The sequence below is a fragment of the Punctularia strigosozonata genome (assembly GCF_000264995.1).
Source record: "Punctularia strigosozonata HHB-11173 SS5 unplaced genomic scaffold PUNSTscaffold_14, whole genome shotgun sequence".
Taxonomy (NCBI): Eukaryota; Fungi; Basidiomycota; class Agaricomycetes; order Corticiales; family Punctulariaceae; genus Punctularia; species Punctularia strigosozonata.
In genome coordinates, this window is record NW_006767446.1 from 403,604 (window position 1) to 428,037 (window position 24,434).

General features: G+C 56.2%; 8 protein-coding genes across 8 annotated transcripts; 3 read left to right on the forward strand and 5 right to left on the reverse strand.

The window, feature by feature from the left end:
* Positions 1–1,259: 1,259 nt before the first annotated feature.
* PUNSTDRAFT_137861 (uncharacterized protein) lies at positions 1,260–3,075 on the reverse strand (the record flags this gene model as incomplete). The annotated part of the gene is made up of 5 exons (XM_007387520.1): positions 1,260–1,641; positions 1,689–1,960; positions 2,018–2,525; positions 2,613–2,808; positions 2,865–3,075. The coding sequence occupies 5 exons, from the start codon at positions 3,073–3,075 to the stop codon at positions 1,260–1,262; spliced, it is 1,569 nt and encodes a 522-aa protein (XP_007387582.1).
* A 193-nt stretch (positions 3,076–3,268) lies between these two features.
* On the forward strand, positions 3,269–5,716 carry PUNSTDRAFT_55099 (ornithine aminotransferase). The gene is made up of 10 exons (XM_007387521.1): positions 3,269–3,452; positions 3,676–3,771; positions 3,837–4,136; positions 4,199–4,278; positions 4,330–4,441; positions 4,501–4,591; positions 4,654–4,744; positions 4,808–4,889; positions 5,014–5,371; positions 5,432–5,716. The coding sequence occupies exons 1-10, from the start codon at positions 3,352–3,354 to the stop codon at positions 5,492–5,494; spliced, it is 1,374 nt and encodes a 457-aa protein (XP_007387583.1). The 5' UTR covers positions 3,269–3,351; the 3' UTR covers positions 5,495–5,716.
* Positions 5,717–5,860: 144 nt separating this feature from the next.
* PUNSTDRAFT_55100 (defective in Cullin neddylation protein 1) lies at positions 5,861–7,797 on the forward strand. The gene is made up of 8 exons (XM_007387522.1): positions 5,861–5,990; positions 6,060–6,130; positions 6,227–6,372; positions 6,446–6,611; positions 6,766–6,899; positions 6,957–7,162; positions 7,271–7,325; positions 7,437–7,797. Exons 1-8 carry the CDS (start codon positions 5,988–5,990, stop codon positions 7,505–7,507), a joined length of 852 nt encoding a protein of 283 aa, XP_007387584.1. The 5' UTR covers positions 5,861–5,987; the 3' UTR covers positions 7,508–7,797.
* Positions 7,798–7,845: 48 nt separating this feature from the next.
* On the reverse strand, positions 7,846–8,281 carry PUNSTDRAFT_137863 (uncharacterized protein; the record flags this gene model as incomplete). The annotated part of the gene is made up of 2 exons (XM_007387523.1): positions 7,846–7,975; positions 8,100–8,281. The coding sequence occupies 2 exons, from the start codon at positions 8,279–8,281 to the stop codon at positions 7,846–7,848; spliced, it is 312 nt and encodes a 103-aa protein (XP_007387585.1).
* A 2,279-nt stretch (positions 8,282–10,560) lies between these two features.
* Positions 10,561–11,121, reverse strand: PUNSTDRAFT_55101 (uncharacterized protein). The gene has a single exon (XM_007387524.1). It carries the CDS (start codon positions 11,083–11,085, stop codon positions 10,717–10,719), a length of 369 nt encoding a protein of 122 aa, XP_007387586.1. The 5' UTR covers positions 11,086–11,121; the 3' UTR covers positions 10,561–10,716.
* A 3,673-nt stretch (positions 11,122–14,794) lies between these two features.
* On the reverse strand, positions 14,795–17,195 carry PUNSTDRAFT_146068 (zf-DHHC-domain-containing protein; the record flags this gene model as incomplete). The annotated part of the gene is made up of 8 exons (XM_007387525.1): positions 14,795–15,034; positions 15,167–15,300; positions 15,364–15,519; positions 15,582–15,781; positions 15,848–16,477; positions 16,535–16,593; positions 16,652–16,748; positions 16,833–17,195. The coding sequence occupies 8 exons, from the start codon at positions 17,193–17,195 to the stop codon at positions 14,925–14,927; spliced, it is 1,749 nt and encodes a 582-aa protein (XP_007387587.1). The 3' UTR covers positions 14,795–14,924.
* A 43-nt stretch (positions 17,196–17,238) lies between these two features.
* PUNSTDRAFT_92068 (uncharacterized protein) lies at positions 17,239–18,232 on the reverse strand. The gene is made up of 2 exons (XM_007387526.1): positions 18,190–18,232; positions 17,239–18,135 (listed from the first exon to the last, which is right to left on the reverse strand). Exons 1-2 carry the CDS (start codon positions 18,192–18,194, stop codon positions 17,364–17,366), a joined length of 777 nt encoding a protein of 258 aa, XP_007387588.1. The 5' UTR covers positions 18,195–18,232; the 3' UTR covers positions 17,239–17,363.
* Positions 18,233–18,831: 599 nt separating this feature from the next.
* On the forward strand, positions 18,832–24,332 carry PUNSTDRAFT_137867 (uncharacterized protein; the record flags this gene model as incomplete). Its single annotated transcript, XM_007387527.1, has 8 exons — positions 18,832–18,875; positions 18,950–20,239; positions 20,866–20,971; positions 21,029–21,063; positions 21,115–21,123; positions 21,181–23,434; positions 23,486–24,099; positions 24,152–24,332. 8 exons carry the CDS (start codon positions 18,832–18,834, stop codon positions 24,330–24,332), a joined length of 4,533 nt encoding a protein of 1,510 aa, XP_007387589.1.
* Between the last annotated feature and the right edge of the window lie 102 nt (positions 24,333–24,434).

Sequence of the window (24,434 nt, forward strand, 5' to 3'; positions counted from 1 at the left end):
AGCGAACGTCGGTTTCGTAAGCTGGATGCGGTGAGCTAGGATAAGACCCAGGTGAGGATGAAATCACTCACAGTCCCTTCAATAGCATGTCCCGTGCTGCCTTCTGGCATATTCATGATCTCATCAAGGATGATCCCGTCTTTGAAGGGACTCGTTTCAGGCCTCAGCGTCCTGTCAAATTCCAAATGGCCGCATTCTATATACAAACTGGTGGCATGACAGCAGCTCGAACCGGTGATGTTATCGGTGTTGCAGAAGGAAGTAGCTTCCTATATTTCAGCCGTGTCACAAGAGCACTTCGACACCTCAAACCGGAGTATCTTAGCTGGCCAAACATGCAACGACGTGAACAAATCAAGGAGTACATGTCCAAGTGGGGCTTTCCGGGATGTATTGGTGTCGGTGATGGCTCTCTACTGAGACTGGTCAACCGCCCACTTCAAAACCCTTACTCATACTGGTGCAGAAAAAAGTTCTACGCTGTGAGTAACAGATCTTTTACTCGGTCTTGTGCTCACAAGATTATCAGCTCTCAATACAAGCAATCTGTGATCATGAAGGTCTCATTATTAGCTACAAGCTTGGCTGGCCTGGATGCCTCACCGATGCAACAATCTTCAAACAATCTCGTTTGTGGCTACGTCGCGATGAATACTTCCAAGATGACGAGTTTATCATGGTTGACAAAGGTATGGACCTAGTTCTGCTTTGATATCATTACTGACACAGGGTAAAGGTTATCCATTGTCAATGTATACTATCCGCCCATTTGCAGACCCCGACCTCACCACAGATCCAATCGAGTCGACCCGCCGCAAACGCTGGAACCAGCGGTTGTCATCAAGACGAATTGTTATTGAACACACCTTTGGACAGCTCAAGGGCCGCTTTCCCTACCTGCGCACCATTCCAGGGCGTGATCTTCGTCGCATCAACTGCACCATTGAGGCACTTATGGTTTCACACAACATCTTGACTTTATTTGGGGATGACCCAACACGCATCAGTGACTTCAATGCTGATGAAGAGCCTCGTGTCACACGCCACCTGCGGCGGCTCAGGCAGAATGAGATTGCGGAAGAGACCGATAATGATCTCTACCGCTCAGGTTTATTGCGTCGCAAATTACTTATGGATCAGATGTTATAGAGGAGACGGTGTATGGCAAGATAAGCTAGATTAGTCTAGAATGAAATACGAGTGTATACCATCTAACTTTTGGGATCTAGCAAGAAAAATCAACAAACAGGCAAAACAGACTAGAGCCCACCATCGGCATCAGCCTCCTTCTTGAGTGTTTCGGCCATAACTTTGCCAATCTCCTTCAGAGTTGGATCAGGAGAAGAAAGGAATTCAGCAACCTTTGTCCAGTTCTGCAGCCGGAGCTCACGTCGGCGCTCACGATGAAGCTCAGCTTCACGTTTAGCTTGCTCCTCGCGAAGACGGAGATCTCTCTCCTCGTACTTGGTCTTCTCCTTCGCACGGTCTTGGATGCTCGCAACGAGCGATCTGAGCATGTCATCATCCGATGCATCGCGGCGTAATCTCTTGCGGCAGCGCTCGTCGGACTCTTCGTCATCGGAGACAGATGTGGCTTCATTCAGCGGGTGTGCGCGAATGACCTCAGGACTGTCGTGAGCCCTACAGAGACAGTTAGTATGAGGATCTCGTATGCAGTAAATACATACACAGAATCAATGGCGCGATAGATATCAGTCTCGCGAAAGTCCTCGAGTGTTGCACGCGACCACTTGCTCTGCGAACTTTTGCTGCGCAGAGGTTGACCGGGTTTTGTGTCGGTCTCCGTGTCATCCAAGCCTTCGACATCCGACTCATCACCGTCGCCTCCGCCAGTCTCCTCCTCCAACCTGCGGGCAGCCTTGTACTGGCCGAAAAGCTGGTCCCATTTGCGCTGGACCTGCTCCGCAGTTTTGCGACTGCTCAAGAAATCCTGCGAGATCTGAGATGGTATGGCGGAGATCAGATTTCGCAGACAATGCAGAAGGAGACAGCCTACCTTCATGAAGTGTCTGCCCCGCTCAATCTTGAATTCCTGCCAGATCTCCTCGCGACAGATATAGTCGACGAGGATCTTCGTCTCCTCTTCGCTCCACTTCCCTTCCATGCTGGCCGTAACACGCTCCCGCATACCCGGAGTGAGCTCCTTGATGTCCTCGTCCGACTCTCCGCCAGCTCGCGCATTCTTGCGTGAGCGAGACCCGGCACCTTTCGCTGGCGTCTTCTTCGGCTTTGTGTCTCCTTTGGTACCCATCGCGAGACCCTTCGCACCCGCTGCAACACCCTTCGCATCCGCCGCGATCCCCTTCGCATCCACCGCGATGCCCTCCGCACCTGCCGCGATGCCCTCCGCACCCGCCGTGATGCCCTCCGCACCCGCCGTGATGCCCTCTGTACCCCCCGCAGTGCCCTTCGCACCTGCCGCGATGCCCTTTGCACCCTTTGCGCCATGGGTCTTGCCCGTCGTGCCACGATTTGTGTCTGTCGTGATGCGGTATGCATCCTTTCTGTCGTCGTATGTGTTCGCGGCGGATTGGTTCGTGTTCACGACATCTCAGTTCGTGTCTGGGGCGCCGCCGTGTACAGTTACAGACCGGCCACGGCCTCGGCCTCGGCCACGTCCGCGACCACGACCACGGCCACGCTGGGTAGGTGTCTTCGGGCACGACGGCGTCTGGTGGTTGGAGATCTCCACGAGGACAGCTTCAGCGTGCGTGAGTTCTTCCTCGAAAAGCGCAGACTTCGGGCTTTGAGGTTGGATAGCCCGGCTATTGGCCTGGGGATTGGCGGCTTGATTCAACTAGTTCAGATTTCGCAGGCTCAATGACTATAGTGGGCTAACTCACCTTGTTCTATAAGGATTCCACCTGTCTCTAACTCCATGTTGTTGCAGTCGAATGCAGGTCCTAAGTACTCCAAGGGCTGGTGGCCTGGAAAAGGGTAGTTCTCCTGCGTGTATCCTCCAGCCTGAGAGAAGTTCAGAAGTTCGTGCAAGCCAAGCTGCATAGCAGCCTCATCGACGAATGCAGGGTCAAGGGAATCAATGCTGAAGTCCATGGTGAAGTTGGATCAACGCGTCGACCGCGTCGGCCGCGCTGAACGCGACACGAGATTTCGAGCGGAGCTACAATTGCCACGAGCGTCAACGCAGCTCACGTGTCAATGCCGACTCGGCCAATGACGTCATTGACAGATGGCATCACACGCTCTCAAGCTCATTCACTCATGCGCACCGGAAATCGACGACCGGAAATCCATGCCATTGCTTCACATTCTTAGCTTCATCTTGCTTCTCTGCTGTATTTCATCCGATCTTCAAGAAGATATATAACCATGCCTGCTACGACCAACGGTCAAGCCGCTTTGACGAACGGCGACGTCCACCTCACTTCGGCCGACGTGATCCACCTAGAGCATGAGCATGGCGCACACAAGTAAGTATTTTCCTCCTCGAGCTATTGGGAGGCAGAAAGCGAGACCGGCCATTGAGAAAGACCTTTTTGCCTTGTTTCCGTTTGCATTGTGTCCAGATGAGCTACCGACCAAGACTTGAACATTGACACGGCGTCTGTTCGTCGCGGCGATCTCCCTGGCACGCCCGTTCCCCCTTCTCTGGCCTATGAATCGAGACTGACCCTATCGTGCTATGATGTACAGCTATCATCCATTGCCTGTCGTCTTTGAGCGTGGCCAGGGTGCCAAAGTATGGGATCCCGAGGGCAAGGAATACATCGACATGCTGGCCGCATACTCGTACGTCGACCTCCTATTCAGCTCAGGAAGACAGGCATCCTCAACCACGTTCCTCTTGTCTTTAGTGCGGTCAACCAAGGTCACTGTCATCCCGCCATCGTTCAGACGCTCGTCACGCAAGCCCAGAAGCTCACGCTCTCCTCGCGCGCCTTCTACAACTCGCTTTTCGGAGTTTTCGCCAAGACGGTCACGGAGATGTTCGGATACGACATGGTACTGCCCATGAACACGGGCGCGGAGGCGGTAGAGACCGGCCTCAAGCTCGCGCGCAAGTGGGCGTACGAGAAGAAGGGCGTTCCGGAGGGCAAGGCGATCATCCTCAGCGCCGCGGGCAACTTCCACGGGAGAACACTTGGTGTTATCAGGTTCGTCCTCGCATGTCGGTCGTTGTTACGAGACAGCCGACCTCAACGATCATTTTCTCCAGCATGTCTACGGACCCCGAGTCTCGCGGCGGGTTCGGGCCGTATCTCGCCAACGTAGGCCCGTCATATTCGGATGCGGAGGGTACGGTTTCTTGATATTTGCATACGTGCGGTCGGCTAAAGCATCAGACAGGTCGCCCTCACACGATCCGCTACGGTGTCCTTGAGGATCTCGAGCAAGCGCTGGCTGTCCACGGCAAGCATGTCGCTGCGTTTCTCGTAGAACCCATTCAAGGCGAAGCAGGGTATGGTTTTACTCCGTCCCGCAGACAAGTCGGCATCTCTGAAGCGCCATCTTCATCAGAATCGTCGTGCCACCGGAAGGTTACCTGGCCAAGGCGCATGATCTGTGCAAGAAGCACAACGTACTGCTCATCTGCGACGAAATCCAAACGGTAACGGCTGCGCTTTTATCGACTTACATTATGTGGCGTATTCACATGGATCGCCGCTGTAGGGATTGTGCAGAACGGGTAAGATGCTCGCCTGCGAGTGGGAGAACGTTCGTCCGGACATCATCCTTCTCGGTAAAGCGCTCTCAGGCGGAGGTGTGTCAACTTTCCTCCGAAATCGTTCAATTCACTCCGCTCACCGGGACGTTTCTGGCGTAGTCTACCCCGTGTCCGCAGTGCTCGCGGACAAGGATATCATGCTGTGCATCAAGCCCGGCGAGCACGGAAGTACCTACGGCGGGTGAGCACTTGATCCAGTGAAGCGACAACCAAACCCAATCTCTCCATTTTGCTTCCGCATCTCCGCAATGAATCTGGGCCTTTTGTGTTTTGTGTCTTTTTTTGACGCTAATCCCATTCGGTAGCAACCCGCTGGGCTGTGCGGTGGCGATGACCGCGCTCCGGGTGCTCGTCGACGAGGACCTCGCTGCGCGCGCGCAGCGGCTGGGCGAGCTTTTCCGATCGGAGGTGCGCAAGATCGCATCGCCGCTCGTGAAGGAGGTCCGGGGCCGGGGTCTGTTCAACGCGCTCGTGATTGACGAGGAGAAGAGCGTCAAGGGGCGCACGGCGTGGCAGTTCTGTCTGCTGCTCAAGAGCCGTGGTGTGCTTGCCAAGCCGACGCATGTGAACATTATCCGGTTCTCGCCCCCGCTGGTCATCTCCGAGGAGGACTTGCTGAAGGCGGTGAAGATTATCGGCGAGTGCCTCGTCGATTTGGACAGGGTGCGTAGCTCGACCAACCTGATGGTTCCACGGCCGTCCGTTGACGATGCGCTCGCGTAGCTGGACGAGATCCCGGGCGAGGTCGAGAGCGAGAAGGGTTTCAAGGATATCATTGAGAATTGAGTAAGGGCCGTGCGCGACGGGAATTGGATGGAGGGGGATCCATGGTGGGAGGGACGAACTACTGCTCAGCGGTCGAAAGCCGACCGAATCGGCGTGGCCTCCAACACGGATTGACGTGCCTACAAATTCAACAACCTCAATGTATAGCATGTACATGCATGCGTCCAACGGATATTGTTGTAGCAATTTCCATGCTTTTGTCGGCTCCCGTAGCAAGGTCCTTTACAGCCTGCAATGTGAATATAGCATGTTCGTGACGCCATGCCCGGACGCCCCCGTTGAGTCTCATCAACGAGCTTACTTGCGCTAGCGAGACGACCCATTACATACCATTACCATCGTTGGCAACCTCCGCCCCAGATCCAATTCAGATCAGCCAAACCCGACACAACACCGCGGATAATCGACGAATCCAGGAGTCATTGTGGCTATCCTTACATTATTGCTCAACGTCGTCTTAGTCCTCGCCGCGTCTCGTCTACTGTTCGCCATCATGGTCGGTATACTCACTAGTACATCTGTTCACCGAGCGCACGACCTCACACCAAAGCGTTGTATCGCATAGTCCAGGAGATCCGCCGCCGATCGGGCACTCGAGGAGAGCGTCGCGCAATTCTGCGAGTTCACTGCCGCGACGTGAGTGTGACCCACCGGCTCGCATTGCAGTACAATCCGGATCGCGATGGATTTGCCGATGCCGGTCTGCTGACGACGATGCTTTGTCTCATCCAGCCCGAAGGAGGCGCGGAACTACCTGACCAAATACAAGAAACTGGATAGCGCTCTGAACGCGTTCTACACCGACCCGAATATGTTCGGCAGGCGCGATACCGGTCCTTCGACGAGCAAGCTCGGCGTGCTGTTCGATCAGTACAAAGGTGCGTATCCCAGTCTATCTATCGAACTATGCGTGAACTCGAGCCGACCATCTGCAACGTGTGGCGCGCATAGAGGAGGACGGGGACGATATCGGCATCGATGGGACGATCCGATTCTGCCAGGATCTTGGAGTGGACCCTGAAGACGTCGTGCTTTTGGCCATCGCCTACGAGTTGAAGAGCCCGCGGATGGGCACATGGGAGAAGAAGGGATGGATAGACGGCTGGAAGGCCATCGGGTGAGTCATGCCGCTCCTTAATCACCCCCAATTCACATCTGCACTCCGTGCCGTCTTCCATTGCTCGAAATTGGCAGGGTGGCCGTTCATATAAACCCATGTCTTCACCGATGATCACACCGGTACTCACGGGCGGCACATAATGCGCATCTAGCACAGATAACATAGCGGGGATGAAGACGTCCTTGCTCCGGTTACGAGATAAGCTTGGATCGGATCCAGCCTACTTCGCCAAGGTGTACGGCCATACCTTCGACTTCGCCCGCGCGGAGGGACAGAGGAGTCTCGGTACGTCATCATTCGTCAATCGATAGGGAATGTGGAGAGCCAAACCCTACGATGTAGCTATCGAAACCGCGATCGCGTTCTGGCAGCTGCTGCTACCGACCGGCCTGCAGGGAGGCGCGCTGGCGCACATCCGGTCGCGGGACTCCGACAACGACCAGGACATGGACGGCGAGGAAGGGTGGAAGCCCGAGTACAACGACTGGTGGTTCGAGTTCCTCACGCAAAGGGGAGGAAAGGGCGTTAGCAAGGACACCTGGACGATGGTGAGTAATCGGTTCTCCCTCGCGCTTTCCATTTCCGAAGCTGTCTCTCCTTCCGTCCGACGAGCGCGTTCTCATGCTGACGTTTCCTGCCCATATCACCTGATGCAGTTCTTGGAGTTCGTGCGGACCATAGACTCCAAATTCGAAAAGTACGACATGGAGGGTACGTGATCCCGTCTCATGAGTCGCCATGCCCTTGCTCTGCCTCGTTTGGCGGGTTTCACGGGATGAGGCAACGTGCATCATTCATGGAGCTCATCGCGTCGCATTACAGCCGCCTGGCCATCGACCATCGACGACTTTGTCGAATTTGCCAAGGAGAAGCTCGCATCTGGCGGCGCTTAAACGCCGACGCGGGTCGGGCAACACATGTAAGAAGGGTCTATCGCGACGGACGATCATGCAAAGCGACAGACGGGCTGTCTGGAATAGATGATGAGACGCGTGATGTTACTGTTGTTGTTTTGGGCCATGTACAAGAAGCTGTGTACTTGTGTGTATTCTGACTGCTTGTGGGACCGATCGCTCCCACTGCTGTCTTCGCGCTCGAAGGATGGGCAACGGAGAACCCGCTTGCCATTGTAAGCACATCAAGCGCGAATCCATGTTTCGCTACAGTCGCGTCCAGCCAAGGCACCGTTCCCGAGCCCGATAATGATGGCCACATCAAACCCCGCATTGGCTTATAGATCCGTTCCCGTCACGAGGAGGGATGGAAGGAATGGCGAGTCCTTCGCGACCGACAGCCGGGTCGAGGACGCGTTCTGGCTCAGGGGTGTCAGGGCAATCGCTGCCATGATCTGCTGGGCTTCTCTGTCGATGGAGGCCATCATTATCATTATGATATACAAGCATGTGAACGCTCCGATCTGAGCTCGCTTTGGCGTCCGGAAGAGTTCGGGACAAACGAAGGCAGATACCACAAGCGAGGACTTACAAAGGGTTGGTACGAAGGACCGCGTGATCGCCACTGTCGGCGACCCAGAGAACGTCGACATGAGAAGAGTGAACCAGGCCCGAGGTAGAGGCCGCCGCGTCCTGGATGAGCTTCCGGAGGGCGAGGGCATCGGACGTCGGGGGCGAAACGTCGATGCGAATGTAGTGATGTGTTTGTGGCATCTTTCGTCGGGAAGTCATTGTTGTTGTTGTTCGCCCCTGGATGATTCTCTTAGAATAGCGGTTCGTGACGGTGAGGATGGAAGAGTAGTGACCGTGAGAACCAGACGATAATTGCGGCATGGGAAATTCTGCTTAAGATACTTGCCGCGTGTTGGCCCTTGCTTTCACCCTTGTCGGGGCGTTCAGCACGCTTTGCATGGAGGTTGCCTTAAGCTCGAACAGGCATCTACGACCCGTCCTGAGACCAGTGCCCTCGTATCTCTCCACGATGTACTCGGACGTTCTGGATCGTAGCCCTTCTTTCAAGCGCAGCCCTGAGCCGTTCGAACAGCACTATCACCAAAGGAGTCTAGGTTTCGAGAGTACCGCTTTGGCTCTGATGGGGTCGAGGATTATCTCATTCTTTGGTGGGGCTGGCGCTTTCCGACAGCGGAGGAGAACGAGGACTTCGAAGGTTCCAGTTGCTGAAGACGGCAACGTCTGAACGTGGAGCCACTTGGCTGATATATGGGTCTAAACCGGCTTTGGGAAACGCCTTGATACCTCATGCGTGCTCTATGAATCTAATAGCGGCGCATAATCTGTTCTATGACAAGCTCGGGCTTATCGCGTCGTCATACCCTCGAATAATAGCCGCAAAGCGGTCGACCTGCCTACGGCCTTGGACTTGTCATCTTAATCAGGACCTTTTCTATCGATTATCGCCGTCCTCGTGTTTTAGCACCATCAAGAAGGTATGCATGACTCTAATGAAACTTACGACAGCCACGAAGCATGACCGAATGCGAGGTGCTTTGGCGTGGGGGCCTCATCTGCCATGATCATGATAGGTTTATCAAACCACGTTAACGCAGACCCTCAGCATCCCACGACTCAGGCGTATTTATGATGACAGCATGACCGGTTGTCAGATGCTTAGTCGCGAGCGGCCAAGTGCGCCTCACGCAGCAATATTGGTGGTAGCACAAACCCAAGGCGCCGCCCAGCGAGATACATATTCGGATTTATGCCTCACTCCCCGCGGTGAACTCGCTCCATTTAGTCATGCTTCTATTTCTCGCAAGCTACCGTGTCCGGGGAGATGTGGAGATTGTCACTGCGTGTAGGCTATGTAAGCGATTCTGATCAGCCTTCTGTGCTTGTGATTGACGTTTAGCAAAGCAGTCAGCGAGAATCTCTTCTAGAGCAAGAGACGCTCTATCTATACCCGTGCGCGGATCGCGGTAGGCTCTAAAGGTGGGATATATTCACATCGCGACACGTAAAATGCACGGCAATCATCCCAAGCCTCAGTCTTCTCCCGACAATCGGTGGGGAGCGCCCTGCAGATATAGCGCTGGCGTGCAAGTGCTATCGATTAGGGATGATGAGTTATGTGCTATGACACGCAACGCTTTGTCGCTCCCGTAGCAATGGCACGCCGAATCTTCCGACTCCGCCACATCCCGAAGCCCCTGGTCAAAAAGCTGTCATCCAAGGCACCTCAAGGTAAACTATATCTGATAGGATCTGTCTCAGAAGCCGATCATGTATCCCACGCTCGGCTTTGATATCCGGCATATTCTTCCCACTGGAAAGAATCTCTGCGCACGTCCCAATCAGCGGTGGGAAACGCCTCGGTGGATGGCGGATAATGCGGGCGACTGTATCAATATCATAATGGACGACAGCGAGGAAGGTATGCAGGACGTTCGGGAATTACGGTCATTACACGATCGGGAACTAGTTGAGTGAGCGTACAGTGCGACAGGTAGCTCTAGCATTCATGGATGCTTCAATCGGGCGTCTCGGACGAATATCTGATATCACCCGCGGTCAGTGGCGAGAGGGAAAATCAAATCGGACCATGCCTTACATGATACACGAGGTGATCGCGAAGCGTGAAGGGTTAGGTTCTTAATACACGTTTCGTGTGCTTGCCCGCTCTGCGGCGCTCGGCGTGGGGGATGGGACGTCGCCAGGCTTCGTCCGGGTCATCAGGGTCGTACGTATCGTCCGGCGATGGTGTCTGAGAAGAGTTCGCCCCTCCGGGCGGTGTCCTCTGCGCGAATGGCGGCGTAGTGCCAGGGGTGCGGCCCGGCGCGGACGGCGAATGCGCGAGCTGAATCTGCCGCGGAGGCGGTTGGCCTGGACCCGCTGGCGGGCGCATCGCGGGCTTCTGGGGCGGTGTGTTGTGCGGAGAATGGCGCAAGCCTGGGGTAGGATACGGTGCCTGTGGCCACTGGGGGCCAGATGGTTTGGAAGGGCCCGCCTTGTTCCTCTGGGTCGGGTCCACGGTCATGGCGTCTCTGCCGTAGTCGACCTCCACCCGCACTCGGACGATCTCCTTCCCGGCTTGAGCAAAGAAAGCGCGTTCCTGTCGCGAAAAAATACCGCTCGAACTGGGTCGTATCTCCGAGAACGTCGGCGGTGATGGAGGAAACATCGCCATGAGATCATGGCCTGCGTATAGGATCGGACACGATGCTTCGTAGGATAAAAATGCGAAAGTTGTATGTACCTGTGGGTGGCGGAGGATAGCCCCTCAAAGCAAGGCTCGCATTACTGGAGAGATCGAGATCTAGTCGTGGTATGCGATGATCAGGCCGATGATGCGCGCCAGATCCCTGGTACTGAATACCTCGGAGGGTACCGGGAGAGAGCGGGCGCCGGTGTCCGCCAGATGGGGTCGTAGGAGGGGCGAACATGACTGAAGGACCCGGCGATTGATCAGCGAGCTCGCGGGGAGAGGACGACTGCGATAATGTGGTGGACGAAGGCGATGTGGGCTGCTGGTTGACGGGCCGGAGACGGACGCTGGCCATGATGATAGTCGAGGACGGGGCAGCCAAACACACTCGGGCAGATCACGGAAACAGAAAGCGGGCAGAGATGGTTGTCCAAGGCCTTATATACCAGTCTCCAGGGGTGCATGTGTGTTTCCACGGAAGATCTGGCCAGATGGGATTTCAAGCACAAGCCGAGCCCGGGTTCAGACGTGATGGGAGATTGCAGAGAATCTCCGGCGGACACAGTGCGAAACGGACGGAAAGAGGCAACCGGAGAGAACGTCGAAGCCATTTGGGCGGCCGTATTGGCAGTAACGATATATGACTTTGCGGGACGTCCTATTACGTCCACGCGGCGTAATGAACCTAAGCGAGCCGCGGGAACTTCCCCCTTACCGCACCCTTACTCCCAACTCTATTTGGGTCATTCGTCAGCTTCCGCTTTCATTTGATCACACACCGCTTTGCACTCGCACCGGGATCCCTTCGCCTTTCCGGTCGCAGCTGTGCCATAGTATTGTACCGCGACACAGTAGCATTCCGGACTCGCCGGCGCAGAGCCAGCACCACGTTCATAGTGGCCGCATCAAGTGGGAATGGCGTGCCGGGCGATATCTGCCAATGCGCACGCACATCGCGTGTCAAGCACAAGGAGACCAAAATCTCACCGACACGAGGAGCGTCCCGAAGAACCCGTCCTGTTTTCCGAGCCATATGATTCGACCTTCACCAAATCTGGCTGCTTCCGCGTTCCCTTTTCGGGTCATCCACGCAGGTTCTTTGTGCGATCTCTCGGCAAACATACAATTGAACTCCTTCCCGGGCAATCAAAGCGAAGTTTGTACCCGAGAGACCTGTCCACTGCTTTCCATTTGCGTCCCGTTCGCCATGCAGAGGTCATGCTGCGCTGTTCGCATCCGAGCACAGCTTGATCGTTACGGAAACAAATCCGGAGTCTTCCCGGGCTTGAGGCACCGTATCTTTGGGGAATTTACGTCAAGCTGCCTCGGAACACTCCGCGCCCACGCTGCTCCTCCCGCGGTGCATCACGGCTACACATCTTCCGCGACGCTGAGTGTTCCTTGCTTTCCGAGGCTTCTTCTTCTCAGCATTGCTCTGATCAGGTCACCTTCGTCTCGAAGCGTTATAGCTGCCGTGCTGTTCCCAAGCCCCGGTTGAACATGTACGCCAGTACCTTCGGAGCTTGAGAACGCTCATCCGGCTCCGGGCTGGGTTCCCAAGTTTTAGAATACGAGCGGCCAAGATGCGGCTGTCTGCTCTCTCGCATCCGTCATATGCGAAGGTTTTCCCTCTACTGCAAACGACCGGCTGACTCGCCAAATGGACCTCGCTGGCCTCTTACCGTAGAGATCGACACACGGACATCTTACATATAACCGCCTGTGCTCCCATGTGATCTCGTCATCGTGCATCATGCTGCATGATGCTTTGGCCCGATTGAAGGAGAAGCCCCCCGGCATTGTTCTTTTATCTATGGCAGATGGCGGCCCGCCGCTCGCAAATCCGAGACCAAGACAAGCTCCGGTCACACAATTCAGGACTCCGCTGTATAAACCGGCAACGGGTTGTGCCTACGCGGCTTGGCTGACGACAAGACCACCGTCACCGATACGGGAAAACGCGCTTTGGTCCGATCTTCTCTTGGGGCTCCGCTGTTTACACCCGCACACCTGCTTGCTACTCAAGCATACCTGTCCACGGTGGGCATTCGCTTTGATTGGCTCGGAGAGAGACGCTATTTTCTCGCGACGATCTCACGTTTGGACGGGTTCTCGTTGCGCTGCGTCAGGTTCGGCCGCGATTCAGGATGCCGTTGCAGACTTCAGGGTCTTGATGGAAGCTCTTCCAGACTTCGCATCAACAGGCGTCATGGGCTGCCTTACCGACGCTGCCTGCCCGCTCTGCGGACACGAGCCCTGACACCGAGGACGTGGCCAGAGCCATCCCGTTCTGGCACACTTCTGACACGGCGGCTCGCCGACCGTGTCATCCACCTGCCGCGGCGCATCGGGTGGCGACGAGGGCTTTTTTTTCCAAGCACGACAACGATGGACGTCCCATTGCTGTAGCAACTTCGCGCATGACTTTTCTATAGGGAGGGGACTAGACCTTCTTTGCCGTCGGCCCAGGCCCTTGCATATATCTCTCGGGCTGTCATTCGCCCCTCGACCTGGGACCTCTTCTCCCGGCTCCGTTCCTTTGCTTCTTTTGCGAGACCCTTCTTTTCTTGTCGCGACCGCTCCGCGCTGGTCGCAAATCAGATGAGCGCTGCAAAAAAGCTCGCTCAGAGGGACTTCGAGTGGCGTTTTCTGTGCGGGCGGCGCGGGCTTCAAACTGCGATGTTTCTACTTCATCAGATGCACGACGAGGGCGGCGTCTGCATAAGCGTTGTGGCGCTGTTGCACTGCGGTAGTACCGAAGCTCGAGCTCGGGGGGTGATGATGATGTATCATCGTACGTGCCCGCGGTCTTCGCTCCAGCGTTATATCTGTCTCGCCTCTTCCACGAGAGACGGATCTTTATCGGAAAGCCCTGTAGCGGCACTTGATTTAGGGCGCGTTCGTCTCTCCCACGTCGTGACGCAGGGACCCGACGGTGGGTCGCTTTCGAGGAGATCGATTCCTTCATACTACCTCGCTTCTCTCCAGCCTTCAGGGCACGCCCACTGGGTTTGGCCGCCGGGATCCGCACCATCAGCACTTCCTCAGGTTGCAGATGATTTGTCTCTATGGATCTTTAGGCAAATCAGCTTGCTTGTTTCGTCTGAGCGTACGTGAGACTTACATTCCGTGATCGAATGATTCGCCCGTATTGAAGCCCGGCTCAGAAGGAACATCCAATAGCCTGTGGCGGTAGTTCGGCAGCCGATACGCCAGGCCGCCCTGACAGTATCCATTCTCAGAGCTCTTCTCCCGGAAATCAAACCACGAAAGGAGGGCCCGTGTACCAGAGAGCACTTGCAGGAACGCCTTGAACACGCGCAGAGATCCCAAACACACACACAAGCATGGGACCTGCCCCCAAATCTTCGATGATCGCGGTGCATCCCGCGCGAGCTTCTGAGATGCGCCCGGCACGAAGCTGCAGATACCGAGAGCACCGCCGTTTCGGAGCGCCAACTATCGGGGTGTGCGCGCGAGCGTCGTCCCACTCGCCGCACGAGCAACACTCGGCCGCAACGCTGGTATACAGGACACCGCGGACCGCAGTATTAACCCCGGGGTTGCCAGTTGGGGGAATTCCACAGCCCTGCGATGGCTATCTACCTTCTTCCCCAGATCGCGAACCCAAACGATCGATCTGAGTAAGTACAGAGAAAATCGGAGCTTCTGGCACCGTCTTCTACCGATCGCGCCGCTGGTAAATTACCGCACCGCCAAGCCACAACCTGACTATACTTACTCACAAGGATTGTAACCCCAGCGTGTCTCATCACTGGAAGTGGATAGGATTCGTGAGTGGCGTTCCTTCGTGGTTTGGCTATCTAGGCTCTGGAGTGGGTGCATGGGCCGGGCGGTGCAAAAGGCGTGCTCTGCTTCAGATGACATATGAGTCGGTGAAACCTCGATAGTCAACGAAGAATTCATTCCTGCCGTCTCGAAGCAGCGGCGACGGTGATTTGGCACGATAACCGCAACTAAAGCCTAAGCATTCACTCACGCCGGCATATCGGGCGGCGAAGCAAGTCATTGCGGCAAGGGGGAACCTCGAGGGACCACATGTCCGCAAACGTATCACCGTCCGTCCCGCATGCAGCCTGCAGGCGGCGGACAGGAACTTGTTCAAAACAATAATCGTACACAGTCCACTAGATCACCGGAGATGAGAAACGCGAGGACCGAAGGGCACCTTCGCTATCGAAGCTCTGGGGGCCATTCCTTTCGCGGGCGCCACCTGCCCTCCGCGTCAAACCTTGGGTTCGTCGGGAAGTTCATGCCGTCGTACGTCGGCCTGCCCACGGGTACTACATCATATAGCGAAAAAAAAGAGTCAGCTCAGCTCACACATACCGCAACGAGGAGCGAAAAGCAGGAGCGGTTGATCGAACTGTCGGGGCGGGGGGCGGACGCTTCCTCATGTATTCTAGAATACTCACAGAACCAGAATAGAGGCCTGGGTCCCATGACGCTCTCCCAGTTTGCCCGCATGCTGCCGAGCCACCAGAGGTTGCCTTCGCGGCCAATCCTGCCCCACTCTTCGTCCCATTGCCGCTTCGTTCGTCTCTTCGCCCTGCACACACCACAGACTTCCATCTCAGTATCTCCGTTTTGCTTTACATTGAATAGAACGCACCGGAACTCCCAGCAGGCGTACATCATGTTCAGCCCCTCGCGTTCCCGCTCGTGCATCGAGTGCGCCATCAGCTGCTCCACGGTCGTCATATTGAGCAGTATGAGCCGCGTGTGCGATACGAGTAAAGTTGAGGTGAAGAGCGAGAATAGCGCAGATCTGTCGTCGGGAGAAAACGTGTTGCGTCAGCTCGAGGTAAAACAGGCGGGGAGGTAACGTACAACGCGATGATGACGATGTGCTGCGCGTCCACGTTCGAATCGTTCTCGTCACCGTGTCGCACGTTCATACCCAGGAGGGTACTGAACACCCACAAACAGAACAGAAGGGCCCAAAGGAGGAAGACGAGGAAAAACTTGTGATTGAAGGCGCCGACGCACTGGCCTATCCAGGGGCAGTGGTGGTCATAGCGGAGAATGCACTACCAGAAAACCGTGCGTAAGCGGAACCTGCGGAGATATACGCGAACGAGGAGAACAGGGCATACCGTTCCGCAGAGCCGACAATGATGAGCGCGATAGGGCTTGATCAGGCCGTCTCGCTGGCAGTATCTGAACTCTGGCAGAAGGACAGGCCTATCACTCGGTTGGCGGCTATAAGTGCCGGGAAGCGGCGGTTGTCGATAGCTATAGCTTCCAGAGTTCGACGGCCCCTGCGACCGGGGATAGTGGTATTGGTGCTGGACCTGCCTGGATCCAGGCGTGTGGGCAGGCGGAGGCGGAGATAGCGTCTGGGTTTGGGCCGCTTGCGAGGCCACGGCGGGTATAGCGTGCAGCACGCCCGCGTTGGGGTCGGAGGGCGGAGGAGGCGGGCTGCCCATGCGCTTCTCGGGCGTGACATGTTGCGCGGAGGGATCCATGAGAGTGTGATCGCTGGTGAGGCTTTGGGTGTGTGAGTGTGAGAGCTGGCGGGTGTGGGAGGGCTGGGGGTGGGGGATGGAAGATCGGGTTGGCTGGCGAGACATCTGCTCGTACGAGCGGCCGCGGGTGCGTTCTTCGTCCGCCGCGGTGCCGTCTTCTTCTTCATATGTGTGCCAAGAGTCTTCCGGGGGCAGGTCAAAAGGCGGCGTCGACTTCTCCACGACTTTGCGGGCCTGGCCTGGCGGTGTGAACACGACCTGGAGATGGAGGTGAGGATTGCAGTGAGGTTCGAGAAAGAGGGGTTGAGAGCGTACCATTGCGTAGCTCCAGAACATCATAATCGCGAGCGGGCATACAACGACGAGAAACGCAACTTCGATCGCGCGGATATCAGCTCCGGGGATCCGCACCGAAGGCTATCTAATACTCACTTCCTTCGGACCTCGAGCCTAACGCTCCGGAACTCCGATGTATCATAGGAACGCAGAACCTTCCAATGTATACGTAGCACGCATACACCATGATGCCCTTTCGAAGAAAAAGAAAAAGAAGAACCGTTGCTGCGTGAGCGTCATTCCTATCTCGCCGCAGTAATCATAGCGACATCCGTACCACGGTTATGAACACGGCCAACTTGAGCACGATCCAGGGCTGCTTCTTCTGCCGCGCGTATCTCCGCTGTCGTGCAGCCCGGGCGGACTCGGCGACGATGCCGCAACAGCGGTGGTCTCCTCTTCCTCCCTGGGACGCCCTCGTGGACGGCCGGCGAGTGCTCGTAGGCCGTTCATCGTTGTGTACAGAGTGGGAGGCGGCTGTTGGTGCTGGATCGTCGTTGCTGTTCGGGTTGGGTCTGAGGATGCCGCCGTTGTAGTCGACGGAGGGGGACATAGGTCGTCGCAGGACAGAGGCTGGAGCAGAAACAACATCCCACAGCACGGCAGGCGTTGAGGTGATGAGGTCATCCGATTGTCTCATGGCGGTCCGGCAACCACTGACATTGATCAAACATTGATTTGCTGTAGCCTATACACAACAAGCAGAAAAACAACATCGCGAAGAAGAATAATCCCATTTGCAAGTGCGTGAATACACGGGTATAGAGGACGTCTGATGGACTGTAAGTCAGCCAACCACGAGTTCCCCTCATGTTCCCAACTTGATGATGGACTCGTACTCTGGGAACCACTTCTTCGCGAGCGCCACCACGTACCGCATCAAGCGCGGCTTGCCCAATATGAGAACGTTGAACTCCGGATTGGACTGCAACGCGAGGGAGTTGACGAGGAACGACCAAGTCACGATGTCCACCATCGTCGGCTCCTCTCCCCCATGGAAGAACTCCGACTTGGCCGCCGAGAGCCTGGCGTCCAACGCGTCCACGTACTCCTTCAGCAGCACGTCCACCTCCTCGTCCGAGTGCCGCGCGACGCCGTGGCCCGTCAGCCCCGTCTTGATGCGGCGATAGATGATCCACGCGATGACCGGCTTCACCGGCGCGGGCGCGCTCAGCTCGTGCTTCACTATCGCGTAGTTGGCGGGCCGGAGCCAGCGCGTGCTCACCACGGCGGGGTAAACGAGCTCCTCGACCCACGCCTGCCACGCGCGCGAATCGGCACGCTCGGCGGGCGTCAGGGATGCGTCCGGATCCGGGGAGAGGCCACTGGCGATCAGGTGGCGAACAATGTAGTGCGAGTCGGGGATGACCTGGCTGGAGCCCGGGGTGGTGATCGTGGCCCAGGGGAGTTTGCCCTTGGGCGCGGTGAACGGGACGGCGTCCGCGAGCTCGTAGGACGGCGATCCGACCGCGCGGAGGAATGTCTCGAGTTTTTGGCAGTACCCGGAGGCGCTGGGGATGTTCGCGCTGGGCTTGGAGAAGCCGTGGATAACGACGGAGGCAGTCTTAGAATCTGTGTTGCTGGGCAGTAAGGTCAGCGCGAACAGCGAGGGTGTTGAGAATGTTCGAACAGACCTCATGTTGGTGTGCTATTCGTTGCAAAACTTCGTCATCGTTTGGGGATTTAAGTGCGTCTTCGGGTGGTCATAGGATGCTGACGCAACCTTTCGGCAGGCGCAATCAGCAAGATACGAGTACACCTCGCATCACAGACTGCGGTTTCTGCGGGCGCAGGCGCTATACATCAAGATGCCGTGGAAGATGGAAAGTATGTAGGCGGCGAATTCCAGAGAGTTTCCGTCCGTTGACGTCGCTCGCCGAGTCGCAGCCCGCGGAGAACTGGTCGCGATCCCGTGATCCACCAGGCCACCTGGCTACTGAACGCGGATTTGTGGGTCCACCGCATCATACGCACAAAGAACCACAATTAGCTTCATCTCACAGCGGCTGAGATGAAAGGTGCCATTCGTGGTACTCTGCAATTTTTGTACTCATCGCGTTGCGGACGACACGCATCATTATAGTCCAGTGGCCAACGATCGCGTCGTCGGAGTTGTGACCTTGTGGCTCTCGGAGGACCTTGCATTGTCGGCGCCTAAATAAATACCAACGCACGCGCGCACTTGACCCTCGTCTCTCACTGTCCCCGCAACGCGCAACGCCCCTTCATCCTCTTCGAGTGGCACTACCGGCACGATGAAAAAATCTACCGGTGACATGTCCAAGATCCTCAGAATACGGGCCGAGCGGCCTATCCGGAGGTGCGTCGTCATCAACCGACTGTCGTTGACCTACTCAGCACCCCGTTATCTGACGCTCCCCTTCTTCACGACAGAACTCTCTCAGCGGCTAAACGACAACTTCACCTCACGGCGCCTCGTCGAAGCGCCACCGCTGCTCTTCCGCTTGTACACGAAGTGGACACAGGCGCTGAAACCGAAACCGAGGAAGAACCCGACGCCGACGCCGATGTAGCCGAGAGATTGCGCATACGCAAGCAAACTCGGCAAGTCAAAACACGCCAGTTATGCGTCTACCGGAGGCCTACACCAGTCCTCCCCATCGAGCTCATCGCGATGATAATCGAACGCGCCTGCTACCGCGACCAGAAGACCGCCTGCCGCCTCTGCCTCATCTCGCGCCTCTTCAAATCCATCGCCGAGCCCCTCGCCTACCGGGCGCTACAGATCACCTCCCCGGCCCAGCTCCAATCCTTCGTCCACAGCCGATCGCCTAACGAGGGTTTCGCGCCCCTCTCCCGCCTTATCACCTCCTTCTGGTACGCCGACCTCCCGAGACGCGACCCGCGTGACTTCTACCTCCACGCGCCCTGCATCGGCCCGGCCTTCTCCAACCTGCGCGCCCTCGCGATGGACATGCACGCGTTCTACTACTTTTCGCGCCACCTCGCCGACCACGTCCGCGCGCGCATCCCGCCCGAAGTCCTCCAAGCAGACGGCGCGCCACCGTTCGGCGTCCCCAAGCTGGACCCCGCCAAGGTCGATCAGCAGCAGGTCGACGGCCCGCGCATCACGACGCTCATGCTCCGGCGCACCCACTGCGGCCCCAGGTTCGACCTCTCCCAGGTGCTCCACGTGCCCGTCACCGTCGCGTCCGTCACGCATCTGTACGCCTCGGACGACATGATCGTCTGGATGCACGTCCCCTACCACCCGTTTCGCGAAGCGTTCCGAAAGCTCACCCACCTCGCCGTCTACCGCATCTATCCCGTCGCCATCCCCGGCTTCCTCGACGCCCTCCGCACAACCCTCGAGACCTACCCCGCGCTGCAGATGCTCGTCGTGTGCGTGCACGTGCCGGACCCCTCCGAGCGCCCCGTCTCCGAGCCGGACGAATGGACGGCCGCGAGCGCGTATCAGCGCGAGGAGGCACCGAAGTGGCCGAAGAGGCTGTTCAAGAAGGGGCGGGCAGGGGTACACAAGACGACAGACTGGGAGATGCTGCAGGACTTTGCCGCCAACGACAAGCGAAAGAGGGTGTACATCCTTCCGCATATGCGAACGATGAAAGAAGAGTGGGACGATATGGTTTTGGGAGAAGGGGAATCGGTTTGGGACCGCGCGAAGCGAGTTCAAGTCCGACCTCGGGTCGACACGCTGCGATAGTGCGCTTTTATGACTACTCTAGCGACTGTACACGTTTCTAGTTCCTGTTTCTGTCCTGTTCCAGAGATCGCGCAGGTATACGATCGACTGCTACTATGGACCTTGGCGACTTTCACCTGATGTGAAACACCCTTCTCGCCCGCCTCAAGCATCCCACAGCACCTCTGATAATTTAATACTTGTACACATCAGAGTAGGGGTATCATCTCAATATATCCGAGATATTTAATTATCCGAGTGAGGGGAGCAGTCTACGCAAATCGAGCAGGCCGATACACAGGGCTTATTAATAGATTTCTGACCGGCATCTTTTTGGCAGAATGAGTTTTGCGCCGTGCTCTTAATGACTTCAGATTATGACTGACCATGTACATGGCTATCTATGTGTGAAGCCAATAAAGGTTTGAGCAAGAATTGAAGGAGAGCGGACAGCAGTGAAACGGATGTGGACCCGTAGTAATCCTCTCACGCAATCACATGGCGCGTTCAATTCATTGGCGGCAATTAGACGCATGCTCTCCTCGCTTCCTCACGCTGTCTGCATGTTAACTTATGAGCACATTCCTATATGTGGCGTAGTCTTCTTACCATACTCAGGTCACTGGGCCGGTTGACCAGGGCTCAGTAACGGGTGGAAACCTCCTTATCAGCTACCAGCTTACGACGACACCGAAAACCCGCTCTTTGACTCCTCCGCCGATGATCCCCCTCGTGTTAGTATCCAGAGCCGAGTGAGCGATGGCCAATGGATTACTAGAACTATCTTATACCGATGCTCTGTTTGACAGGCCGCTTCTCCCGTGATGGGCTCAGACAACGTCGGGTACACTGACTGTGCAGGGATTACAATACGCCTGTTGACCTATCGATTCAGTCTCGCTGAGTATGCAATGGTATGACATCCTTGAGTGATTTTGATTGCTGAATTGATTGGAGTTAGAGATACGGAGCTAGAAACGGCAATCTTACAATGGCAACTGTTTCTGGAATGGCGTACTACGACGGGCTCTCCTACAACACTGTCGCTGCTCAGCGAATACGCAGAACTCCTGAGACTGCGATACCAAAGCCATGGATCCGTCGAAGATCTAGAACAGAGCATTGAACTTCATCGACGGGTCCTGGATTCTCTGCGATTCCGTGGAAATCCGCGCCCCGCGGCACTGAATACCCTCGGTGTCGTTCATGCCCTTCGATTCTTCGTCTTCACTAGACCCGATGATATCCAGACATCCATCTCATTGCACGAAGAAGCGCTCTCGATTGCTTCATCGCAGAGCCATGACTATGTGGAGTCTCTTGCCGACCTTGCACAGGCTCTTATCTTCTTGCATCGCCTGGATACCGGCGCGCCCTTGGTCAAACGCGCCATCCACCTCCTTCGCGAGGCGCTCGATCTTATCCGCGTCGACGACCCCCTATTCTTGACCTGTACCTCGCGCCTGTCGGATGCCCTCCGCCAGTTATTTACCTACTCGGGTGGCAAACCGAAGGATATTCAAGAGTCAGTCCGTTTAGCGCGTTTGATCCTCGAGAAAGTCCCCCCCGGTCATCGACAAATACCGGAGTTTCTGATCGGGCTCGGGGGGAAACTCGGTATATTGTTCGAGGTCGAAGATTTACAGGAATATCGGGAGGAGGAAAGGCTGTTATATCGACGAGCCCTCCTCATACAGTCACCCAAACACCCCTTGAGGTGCGTGGCGTTAACCCAACTCGCGTTCGCCCTCGGCTTGGCTGAAAACTATGGAGAATGCACGAGCGCCGTATACGACGAAGCCATCGATGCCAGCCTTGAAGCTCTCTCCCTGATCACTTCGGGTCATATACGATATCACGCCGTTCTCTGCACGCTCGGGTATACGTACTTTCGGCGATCCACTTGCTCTCTATCCCATCGTAAGGACCTAGACGAGAGCATTTCACTACAGCGCCGCGGCATCTCCTACGTTCCCCCCACTGCGAGTCACCGGTACATACACCTACACAATCTTGCCGAGGCGCTTCAAGCTCGTTGGACACGCGATCGGGACCCGACGGATATAGAAGAGGTGATTAATCTGACCCGGGAAGCACTCCGCCTCTGCCCGCCAGATCACCACGACCATCCCTACGCCTTGTATGCCCTGGGCAAGCGACTCGTGGTTAGTTCGATATGGTCTATCGCAGAACTGGATGACATTGTTCGATGTTTCGAGGCTCTCCTCGAGACGAGGTACCCCGTCGGACATGGCTTGAGATCTTGGGCACTTGGAAATATCGCTCAGCTTGTCCACGCGCGATATATGCGGTCGCAAGATCCGAACGACTGGACGTATGCCATGGACTGCTTCCAATGCGCCGCCGATGACCCTCATACGTCCTATCTTCGCCGCTTCGCAGCAGCACAGAGATGGACGGCGGCCGGAGAGAAATCCGGGTCCGTGGAGATGGCGCTGAAGGCGTATCGACGCGCCGTGGACATGCTCCCGCACCAGATCTATCTCGGCCTGGACCTCGCGGGGCAGTTGGAGTCGATGAAGAGCAAGTTCGCTTCCGTGTCATGCGAGGCAGCGGGCTGCGCGTTGGCAGCGTCGCAGCCGGAAGAGGCGGTACGAATGCTTGAGAAGAGTCGGTCAGTATTTTGGGCGCAAATGCTCCAGCTTCGCGCGTCGTTCGAAGGCGTTCCGGCGAGCCTCGCGGAACAGATCATCCAGGCTGCCAAAGGTCTCGAGATATTCCACTCCCACGTGCCGTGCACGGATGCATCAGGGGCGGAACGAACTATCCAGCAACGCGTATTACACCAGAAATTCCAAGAGCTGCTGAGACAAGTTCGGACATACCCCGGTTTCGATAACTTTTTGTTGCCGTACTCCTTCGATCAGCTCGCTGAAGTCACCGCACGCGGGCCTGTCGTCCTCCTCATCTCCAGCGAGCGCTATGGATCGTCTGCAATTATCATGAGAAGCCCGGGCAGTGGTGTGGAGCCCGTTTCTCTGGCAGGCTTCACCACCCGTTTCTGGAGGGATTTGATGACACTGGTCGATGACGTGGTTGCAAACGGCCAAGCTCCCTCCAGACATACACAAGGACCGCGTAAGTCGAGATTAGGGATTGTCAAGGCAGAGGTGCCTATGCGAGACGAGAATGATCTCATGGAGTCCCTGTGGCTCAATGTGGTGCAACCGGTTCTCATTCGGCTCCGCTTACAGGTGCGTTTTTCTCTAGTTTTGAGAGCACCAAGACCTAATGACAGCTTCAAGAAATGCAAGTCGTATGTCGCGCGACCCAGAATATGGTGGTGCTGCGCCGGTGCCTTCGCGTCGCTGCCGGTGCATGCTGCAGGGACAATGAAACCCTCGCCCACATTTCTGAGCGACTTCGCGGTTTCGTCGTACATTCCGAGCCTATCAAGTCTCATAGCCGCAAGGCAGAAAGAAAGCGAATCCCACATTCGAAAAATTCTCGTCGTTGCAGAGCCACACGCAGAAGGCCACTCGCCTTTGCCCGAGGCTCTCCGCGAGGTAAACATCATCCGAGACAAGTTGGCCAGCAACCCACTTGCATCGCTCAATTTGAGGACAGAGATACATGCGGACAGAGCGTCTGTTATGAAGCAGATGGAAGACGCGTCGGTTATTCATCTCGCTTGCCATGGCTTACAGAATCGTGATCGACCACTGTCAAGCGGGTTTCTGTTGCGGAATGAGAAGCTCACCATCAGCGACATCATGAAACTGAATCTTCCGCATGCGCGCTTTGCGTTCCTCGCCGCTTGCGATAGTGCCGCCGCAGATCGCCAGCAGCCGGACGAGGCGATCCACCTGACCGCAGCCATGATTTTCTCGGGAGTACCGAGCGTGGTCGGTACCTTGTGGTGAGTTGGCGCTGGCATCGCTCTGAAAACGTGATATTCAAGTCTGACGCAGGTCAATGGGTGACGAGGACGGGCCGACAGTCGCCAGCTTCATTTATGAAGAGCTCGCAAAAAATTATCCGCACTATGATGATGACTGTATACCCTTTGCGCTTGATTCCGCTGTTCGCAGGCTGCGAGAGGACGGTGTACCTGTACGCCGATGGGCGACGTATATTCACATGGGAATATGATGTGAATATGAAGGAACGTCGAGCAACCACATACTTACGAGGCTGGAGTCTACTGATCACTGCTCCCATGCCAGCTGCTTTGACGTGTTTACAGATGGGAAT